The 10,000-nt window shown below is 41.0% G+C and overlaps 2 protein-coding genes across 2 annotated transcripts in view; one reads left to right on the plus strand and one right to left on the minus strand.

Annotated features, from left to right (window-relative positions):
* Positions 1-2,793: 2,793 nt before the first annotated feature.
* Positions 2,794-9,151, minus strand: mibp2 (muscle-specific beta 1 integrin binding protein 2). Its single transcript, XM_084123605.1, has 8 exons — positions 8,906-9,151; positions 8,211-8,301; positions 7,007-7,055; positions 6,729-6,906; positions 6,577-6,648; positions 6,346-6,452; positions 3,732-3,826; positions 2,794-3,007 (listed from the first exon to the last, which is right to left on the minus strand). Exons 1-7 carry the CDS (start codon positions 8,929-8,931, stop codon positions 3,738-3,740), a joined length of 612 nt encoding a protein of 203 aa, XP_083979731.1. The 5' UTR covers positions 8,932-9,151; the 3' UTR covers positions 2,794-3,007; positions 3,732-3,737.
* An 835-nt stretch (positions 9,152-9,986) lies between these two features.
* Positions 9,987-10,000, plus strand: part of LOC311090012 (CDC42 small effector protein 2-like) — an 11,801-nt gene continuing 11,787 nt past the window's right edge. The window contains exon 1 of the mRNA XM_084125112.1: positions 9,987-10,000. This exon is cut by the window's right edge and continues 138 nt beyond it. The gene's annotated coding sequence lies outside the window, so the exon portion shown is untranslated.

A 10,000-nucleotide genomic window follows, 5' to 3' on the forward strand; every position in this document is an offset into this window, starting at 1 on the left:
TGTGTAAGAGGAGGAAGAGTGTGTGTAAGAGGAGGAAGAGTGTGTGTGTAAGAGGAGGAAGAGTGTGTGTGTAAGAGGAGGAAGAGTGTGTGTGTAAGAGGAGGAAGAGTGTGTGTGTAAGAGGAGGAAGAGTGTGTGTGTAAGAGGAGGAAGAGTGTGTGTGTAAGAGGAGGAAGAGTGTGTGTAAGAGGAGGAAGAGTGTGTGTGTAAGAGGAGGAAGAGTGTGTGTAAGAGGAGGAAGAGTGTGTGTGTAAGAGGAGGAAGAGTGTGTGTAAGAGGAGGAAGAGTGTGTGTGTAAGAGGAGGAAGAGTGTGTGTAAGAGGAGGAAGAGTGTGTGTGTAAGAGGAGGAAGAGTGTGTGTAAGAGGAGGAAGAGTGTGTGTGTAAGAGGAGGAAGAGTGTGTGTAAGAGGAGGAAGAGTGTGTGTGTAAGAGGAGGAAGAGTGTGTGTGTAAGAGGAGGAAGAGTGTGTGTGTAAGAGGAGGAAGAGTGTGTGTAAGAGGAGGAAGAGTGTGTGTGTAAGAGGAGGAAGAGTGTGTGTGTAAGAGGAGGAAGAGTGTGTGTAAGAGGAGGAAGAGTGTGTGTGTAAGAGGAGGAAGAGTGTGTGTGTAAGAGGAGGTGAACAAGCAGGATGAGGATGAGGACGAGGAAGAGCAGATGTGGAGAATGTTGGCTGGATCTGCTTTATGATTTTTCCCTTTGCCTGCAAACATGATATTGTCTGTGATGTGGAGAAACTCCTCCGGCCGGATCAACATGAAGCTGATGCTGAGTTTCTCTCTCTGACGGTGATTCTGCAGCTCCTCTGAGTGACTATAACATGCTCTTCATTTAGAGTTTTTACTGTAACCTTTTTGTCGTTTGCAGTGGGTCGCTGTATTTTCACAGTGTGCAAGAGTTGAATATACATTCAATGGGCCTACTATACAATATCCATCACAACACTACACTTGCAGTGCATACACTATACCATCATTCACCTTATACTGTACATTGTCATTACTATACTTTTTTCCCTGTAACTGCTTTGGATTCAGTGTTCTCCATTTTTCTCTGTAGTGTCTAATAATGATCTGTAGTGTGTATAATATTGACTGATGTGTGTATGATCTGAAAGCATTGGTTTCAGAAATGGTTTTGAGGCAATTGTTTGATTTTGCCAGAAGAGTCGGAGTTTCTCTGAATGTGGCTTGAAAATGTGGTTTTGTGTTCAAGGTTTTGAGAAAGTGAGTGATGGATTCAAGAAATGTGTTTTAGCAATTCAGAAAAACTGTAAAGTGGCAATTTTCCTTACGTTTCCACTTCATTTCACATTATAATACCGTGTTTACATAATAAATTAATATTGAACATGTTTAATATTTATATTTAAGTTTATTTTATTCAAGTTTATGTTTATTTAATGCATTAGTTTCCATGCAAGAAACAAGTCATTCAAGAATTGAGGAGCCGAACTTTAAAAACACTGAGTTCAGATTATCCAGACTCTCTTCCAGGGACTTTCCTGAACATGTTTAGCAGCTTCAGTGTGTGTGTGTGTGTGTGTGAGTGTGAGTGAGTGAGTGAGTGTGTGTGTGTGTGTGTGTGTGTTAGCAGCTTCTTGACCACTGAAGCCTGAGAGAAGATGATGAAGATGATGATGAATGACCTCAGTGTGAGTGTGTGTGTGTGAGTGAGTGTGTGTGTGCGTGAGTGAGTGTGTGTGTGTGTGTTAGCAGCTTCTCGACCACTGAAGCCTGAGACTCTCGTCTGAACGTCATCAGACAGAAACACACACAGAAGCTCCATGATGAAGATGAGTGACCTCAGTGTGTGTGTGTGTGTGTGTGTGTGTGCAGCTGCGGACGCTCAGTGTGTGTGTGTGTGTGTTTCAGGTGTATGGACTGATAGCAGACGCTTCACTGGATTCATGTTCAGAAAGTCCATTTCTGACACATCAGGAAACAATTATGCCGTTCTACATCTCAATTATAACATCAAAACTCATAATTATGATATAAAAAGTCAAAATTGTGACACTAAGTCATAATTATATAGGATTACAAAGTTGAAATTATGACTTCCTATATCTTAAACATTGTTTATTTTAACTTTTTGTCAAATTTTATGTCAATTTCAACTTATGTCATTATTGACTGTCACAATAACTTCAGTTGTAATTTCAGCTTTTATGTGATAATTATTACTTATTTGTCATAATTTCAACTTTTTATATCATTATTTAGACTTTTCGATTTACAAAAGCATTAGTTTATGTGTTTTATTATGTGTTTTCATTGATTTCCCTCAAAGGATCAATAACCCATGATGGTTTCGTCCAGCGGTGATCCAGTCTCTCACACACACACACACACACACACACCAGTGTAAGATCAGTGAGTCGGATCATGTGTTTCCAGTGAAGTGTTGAGTCGTGAGATACTGCAGTTATCAGTGGCACACAGAGTGTGTGTTTAGAGCTCAAGAACACACACACACACACACACACACACACGACTGAAACCATAATGACAGCTCTGCTCTCACTGACCGACGTAAACACACACACGTCACAGCCTCCACATCTGGAGGGAACAGACTCATTCCCAGTGCTGTTCCTGACCGGCTCTATTCACGGATCCGCTTCGGCTGACCAGAATAAAGCAGAATATACTAATTATCCCATTATAATGAGCGTCTGACACACGTCAGCTCATGCTGTCACGCCAGCGTTTCATTACAGTGAAGATGAACGTTCTTCTGGGTTTGGACATGTGTAATGTAGTGTTTGCATGAAAGACACACACACGACGGAGTTGCAGGAGCTTCATTTATTAGTTTGTGCTTGTATCTGCAACCATGCATAGGAGAGCCTCAGTCCTGACTCGACTCAGACGAGCTTTATAACGCTTTATAACGCCCTGAAGCAATAAATACAGAGGATATAAAACTGATTAAAAACAACAGCACTGGAGTAAACGCTGTGGCGGGAGTCGAGACGAGCGCTTCTCCTGCAGAGGCCCATCACACCTGAAACACACACACACACATCACATGATCAGAAACACACACGTCACATGATCAGAGAGCAGAAACACACACACACACACACACACACACAGAGGTCACATGATCAGAGAGCAGAAACACACACACGTCACATGATCAGATTATGATCTAGAACAGGTCTGGGGTTTATGTTCGCCACAACTCAAACTCAGTCAAACCAACATTATTCAGACACCAACATTTCTCACATTATCAGTTTATTCGCTATAGTTTAGAAAAAGGTAATAAAATATGAGCAGAACTCAAGAGTGATGAACTCGCTGATATTTGCCTGGTTTTGTCCGTCCTTCTGTTAGACTGTCTCACACATGATTTATGTTGAATATCTGTCAGCTGTTAAATTTAACTACACTATTAGATAATACCAGTTTAGCTCAACCAATCACCAAGCAATGCTTCATTGTGTTTAGTTCAGTCTGTGTGTAAAAAGAGCATTAGCAATTAAAGAAAACACACTTCAGCAGAACATGATCAGCTCAAAGTGTCCGAATCATGTTTATAATGTCACTGGTAGTCTCTGTGTGAAGAGTTTCTGGGTATAATATGTCACGGTTTACTTTATTCTGCTCTCCTCACTCACACTAGTGGACTACTGGAGTCTGAGTAATGTCTGGAGTGAGTGTGTGCAGTGATGACAGTAACAGAGCTCTGTCTCGACAGCGCTCCAGGGTTAAAGGTCATGTACCGCTGCTCAGGGCCGCTCCTGCTGGATGCGGTTCAGGATGTTTCCGAACACGAGGTTATAAAGCCGCTCCTTAGACATGGTTCCGTCAAGTTGCACTGAAACACAGAACACACACACGTCTAATAAACACTCCATCAGTGCGGACTCTCATCAGATGAGCGAGTTCAGCAGGAGTAGCGCACACACACACACACACACACACGTCTAATAAACACTCCATCAGTGCGGACTCTCATCAGATGAGCGAGTTCAGCAGGAGTAGCACACACACACACACACACACACACACACACACATCTAATAAACACTCCATCAGTGCGGACTCTCATCAGATGAGCGAGTTCAGCAGGAGTAGCACACAAAACACTGAATAAACCATCACACGTGTTCAAGATCATCACTTCCTGGTGCAGAATAGCAGTGATAAAAGTGAACGTTTCTGCAATGTGAATATATATACAGTGAGGAAAATAAGTATTTGAACACCCTGCTATTTTGCAAGTTCTCCCACTTGGAAATCATGGAGGGGTCTGAAATTGTCATCGTAGGTGCATGTCCACTGTGAGAGACATAATCTAAAAAAAAAAATCCAGAAATCACAATATATGATTTTTTAACAATTTATTTGTATGATACAGCTGCAAATAAGTATTTGAACACCTGTCTATCAGCTAGAATTCTGACCCTCAAAGACCTGTTAGTCTGCCTTTAAAATGTCCACCTCCACTCCATTTATTATCCTAAATTAGATGCACCTGTTTGAGGTCGTTAGCTGCATAAAGGCACCTGTCCACCCCATACAATCAGTAAGAATCCAACTACTAACATGGCCAAGACCAAAGAGCTGTCCAAAGACACTAGAGACAAAATTGTACACCTCCACAAGGCTGGAAAGGGCTACGGGGAAATTGCCAAGCAGCTTGGTGAAAAAAGGTCCACTGTTGGAGCAATCATTAGAAAATGGAAGAAGCTAAACATGACTGTCAATCTCCCTCGGACTGGGGCTCCATGCAAGATCTCACCTCGTGGGGTCTCAATGATCCTAAGAAAGGTGAGAAATCAGCCCAGAACTACACGGGAGGAGCTGGTCAATGACCTGAAAAGAGCTGGGACCACCGTTTCCAAGGTTACTGTTGGTAATACACTAAGACGTCATGGTTTGAAATCATGCATGGCACGGAAGGTTCCCCTGCTTAAACCAGCACATGTCAAGGCCCGTCTTAAGTTTGCCAATGACCATTTGGATGATCCAGAGGAGTCATGGGAGAAAGTCATGTGGTCAGATGAGACCAAAATAGAACTTTTTGGTCATAATTCCACTAAACGTGTTTGGAGGAAGAAGAATGATGAGTACCATCCCAAGAACACCATCCCTACTGTGAAGCATGGGGGTGGTAGCATCATGCTTTGGGGGTGTTTTTCTGCACATGGGACAGGGCGACTGCACTGTATTAAGGAGAGGATGACCGGGGCCATGTATTGCGAGATTTTGGGGAACAACCTCCTTCCCTCAGTTAGAGCATTGAAGATGGGTCGAGGCTGGGTCTTCCAACATGACAATGACCCGAAGCACACAGCCAGGATAACCAAGGAGTGGCTCTGTAAGAAGCATATCAAGGTTCTGGCGTGGCCTAGCCAGTCTCCAGACCTAAACCCAATAGAGAATCTTTGGAGGGAGCTCAAACTCCGTGTTTCTCAGCGACAGCCCAGAAACCTGACTGATCTAGAGAAGATCTGTGTGGAGGAGTGGGCCAAAATCCCTCCTGCAGTGTGTGCAAACCTGGTGAAAAACTACAGGAAACGTTTGACCTCTGTAATTTCAAACAAAGGCTACTGTACCAAATATTAACATTGATTTTCTCAGGTGTTCAAATACTTATTTGCAGCTGTATCATACAAATAAATAGTTAAAAAATCATACATTGTGATTTCTGGATTTTTTTTTTTAGATTATGTCTCTCACAGTGGACATGCACCTACGATGACAATTTCAGACCCCTCCATGATTTCCAAGTGGGAGAACTTGCAAAATAGCAGGGTGTTCAAATACTTATTTTCCTCACTGTATATATACACTCTTGACTCCGACGTTTCATTCATTTCAGCTTAGTTTGTAATTTAAATTGTCACTTTCAACTTTTCATAATTCTGACTTTGTGTCTTTTTTTTATTTATTACAACTTAACATAATATCAACTTTTATGTAATAATTTTGACTTTTTGTCATAATTATGACATAGTTGACTTAGTATGTCAATAGCTACTTTTTATGTCATAATTATGACATTTTATGTCATTTAACATTTTTGTCAATGTCATAATTTCAACTTAATTTGTCATATTTTTTTAAATCATAATTACTTATTTCAGCTTAGTTTGTAATTTCAACTTTTATGTCAATTTCACCATCATAATTTCAACTTTCTGTCATAATTACAAGAAGTTATATCAACTTTTATGTAATAATTTTGACTTAGTATGTCAATTTTGACTTTTTATGTCGTAATTATTTGCCACAAGTGTATTTTATGTGCATGTCTTCTTATCGCATAAAAACAATCATACAAGCAATATACCAGAATATAGACAAAAAGCCTGAAGGCGCGACACTCACCAACATCAACTCCTGATTCTTCCATGATCTTAGTATGTTTGACGTACATGGGCCAGACGTGTCCGTCGAAGAGACCGGGGGGGTCCGGCACGGCATAGTTCCTTGAGCTGACACACACACACACACACACACAGTGAGATCAGGTGTGTGTTGAACCTTCTTCAAACACACACACGCTGACACTCACCTCCTCCTCTTACCTTCTTCAAACACACACACGCTGACACTCACCTCCTCCTCTTTTTGCACTCTTCGTATGGAATGGAAATAAAGTATCGTTGGTCGAACACATCGATCAAAGGTCTGCAGAAGAGAGAGGCGTTCGGTTAGAGCTTCGCTCAGGGTCGGGGGTGTGTGTGTGTGTGTGTGTGTGTGTCACTCACCCGTAGGTGTAGAGCAGGAACCCCTCCACGATCAGGATGTGAACGTCGTCTCGGGAGCGTGGAAGGATCTCGGAGTCCAGGCTGTTGTTGACGCCGTGAGATCTCTCGAACTTCACCGGGTTCTGCTGCCATGCAGTGATGGTGCTCATCATGGCGTCCATGTCCAGAGCGCTGATGACTGCGCACACACACACACACACACACACACGTGTGAGCGCGCCGCACACGCATCGCTTAAAATGAACATGCAGAACCACACGCACAAGCCCTTGGCTTACCATCGTACTGCTTAAAGCCATCGTCATCAACTTCAATCTCATCTTGGGGCTGAAACATACACCAATGAGACGCACTCGTGTGGATCTGATCATCACCAGCGCTAGCCTAGCCTGCGGGTCAGCTGACCAGGGCTGGGTCAACGCGAGGAGCCGTACGCTTCGAGAACAGAGCTTTCAGATGCGGCGTTCAGTCGACCAACGAATAAAACTTCACTAAACTTAATTCGTAGCTCCTGTCGTCCCATAATCGCAATAAACGTCGATAGTTTTGATATGAAAGTCTCAGCTGTCAAATCCTGTCAGTTTCAAGATGAAGTTCAGTCAGTAAATGTGTGTTTGTGTCTCTTTAATGTTGAACCGATCAGCTGTTCCTCTTTACTACTAGTTACAGCAGCAAATGAACATGATGAACATCAGAAGGAATGTTGAAAGATACAGAACAACTTCCTGAAATCAATCAGAGTTTCAACCGCCGAAAGACGTCAGTAAACAGGGTTCGATATCTTTTGTATACAATAACTTTACAATATACAATATCAATAAATACAATATCTTTAGTATTTAAGGATTTTTTTAAAACTCAAATTACAGATATACGGTATCAAAAATACAACTTACAGCGTATTTAATAATATATTAAATGCAAAGTTTATAATGGCTATTATTGTTCAATAAATAATATTTTATATTGTAATGTTGGCGTACTTATCCAGCAAAGGTCTGATGGGTGTTTTTTCCACACAGGCTGCAGTGCAAATTTTGCGTGAAAAGACTGTATTTGTGCGTTTTCAATTTTTTTAAATTTACTACTATACATTGTATTAAAATAAGTCAAGCACTTTTCAAGTCCCTCTTCGTAAATATGGCTTTTTTCCAGGGTTTTCCAGGACTTAAATCTCAAAAAGTCAAATTCAAGTACTTTAAGCACCTTGTACGAACCCTGAGAACAATAATGTCACGTAATGCCACATTTAAAGCCATAAACTCGATAGAAAAATAACTCTAGAGGAGCGTTTTGATAAATGCACGCACTATAGTATATCTCAAAAAACGAATTGGGAGTCAATTATGTCATTAAAAAGTTTAAAACGTGAATTAATCGCGTTATCGAAGCCAACTGAAATGGAAATGTAAGGTAATGAAGCTGTGGTTGCCCGGCCCTGGAGCTGAACGTGAACGTGAAGCTGTTTCTGCTCACACTGACCTTGAAGAAGTCGTCCTGATGAACCACACAGCAGTTCGGCAGACTCTTGATCAGGCCGTCCGTCAGCGTCGTTTTACCGCCGTTAGTGACCCTGAAACACACACAGCACATTATTCTCTTTACTCATTGTTTTAGGTTAGATTTGTCTTGATGATTAGAACTATTTTGTAACGATTTCTTGTATGGTTTGTATTTTATTCTGTTAGTTTTATTATATAAAGTGCCTTGAGAAGCTGCTTTAAAAGCGCTACATAACAAAGTTTATTATTTTTACTTTACAGTATTACACAAATGGCTAATTTTCACCTGTAGCCTTTCGGACAGATGTTAAAACCATAAAAATATTATAAACACAACACATAAATAACACGAACTGCGTGTCACACGCTCACAATGGAATCAAGTAACGTTACATTATTTTACCGAAGTAATCGTACCGTCTGGCGATTTTTCAGTTACCTTTTTTTTTGGAAGTAACTGTAATCAAAAAGACGTTCCAAACGTTATTATTTCATGCCGCTGATTTTAGCTGTGTGAATTAATTAATTAATAACGCCTCAGAATCTTTGTAACGTCTTTTTGATAGGTAGCACTCTGGCGGGAAATGCGGTTGCTATGGTGATTTGTTTCCCAAATAAAACGAGAGGTCGCGCGCACCATGCGGTCTGCATCGAGCACGCGCTCCACTCACTCACCCTCCGATGCCGATGATGAGCTTCATCCTCAAACTGAGACAGACGCGCAAGAGAAAGTCGTGGATAACACCGCTTACGGACCGATGACCGTACGAAGGAAAGCGTGAAAAGAGAAGGTTAAAGGAAATGTCAACTACTCGAGTCCTCCATGACGCTGAATGAAAGCTGGACGATGGCGCTTCCTCGCGATCTTCCACCAAGAGAAACTCGAGCGCTCGCGACGGCTCAGACACTACCCTCTACTGCGCGCTGATTGGCTATATAAACACAGCAGGCCAGCGGAAGCCACACCCGGCCAATCACAGAGCCGGATCCTTATCCTGCTCAAGCCCCGCCCAGCGTGGGTGGCACAGGATATTTTTGTGCTTCCTGATTTTCCTTTGCCATCCGAGAATGGAATTTTTTATAAATGGCTAAAAAAAGGCTGATATTTAAAATTGATGAATCTTGGTTTTTCTTTTGACTTCTTTTAAACAAATAAAAGTTGTGTCTGTTAACATTATTTAATGGACCTTAACAAAAAATAAACAGTGTTTTTATTAAATAAAGTTAGCAAAGATTAATAATAACTCTGACTCATTGTTAGTTAATTTTAGTCAGTGCGCGTTAACTAATGTGACGTTATTGTAAAGTGTTACCATTATGTTTATTTCATGAACAAAACACACACAATAAAATATAACCTTTTTCTAATTATTCAGATTAATGTAGTTTCCCTTCTGCTAATTTCCCATGGCTGATCCGTTTATTCCTCATGGATTCAGATCTACATTCCACATATATCTTCACAAAACAAACACTTTAATATGCAACTGCCATGCGCCTCAAAATTAAGCATTATAAATGTTTACAATATAAATTCTTATGGTGTCCAGGCTCATTTTAGTTTATTTTCCTAATTGTTTAAAGAAGTTCTTACAAACAAAAAGCGCATATTTGATATATCCTGTAAATAAGTGTATGTTAGGTTCCTCGCATTATATGAGCGGCGCCCCCTGGCGGAGAAACAGCGCGTTTTCATCCGGAACATTTCTCTCTCGTGTTTATGTAAATCCTCGCGGTTTGTCTTGTTGTTGTTCAGTAAAATTAAAGTGA

This window comes from Abramis brama (assembly GCF_963993115.1).
Source record: "Abramis brama genome assembly, chromosome: 9".
Lineage (NCBI taxonomy): Eukaryota > Metazoa > Chordata > Actinopteri > Cypriniformes > Leuciscidae > Abramis > Abramis brama.

Bases quoted from the DNA above. Each gene is read 5' to 3' on its own strand.
- mibp2 (XM_084123605.1), bottom strand. From the start codon at position 8,931: ATGAAGCTCATCATCGGCATCGGAGG. The intron at 6,649-6,728 runs GTGAGTGACACA...TCTCTTCTGCAG, and splicing joins TTCCTGCTCTACACCTACGG to ACCTTTGATCGATGTGTTCG. The intron at 6,453-6,576 runs GTGAGTGTCAGC...TGTGTGTGTCAG, and splicing joins GAGTGCAAAAAGAGGAGGAG to CTCAAGGAACTATGCCGTGC.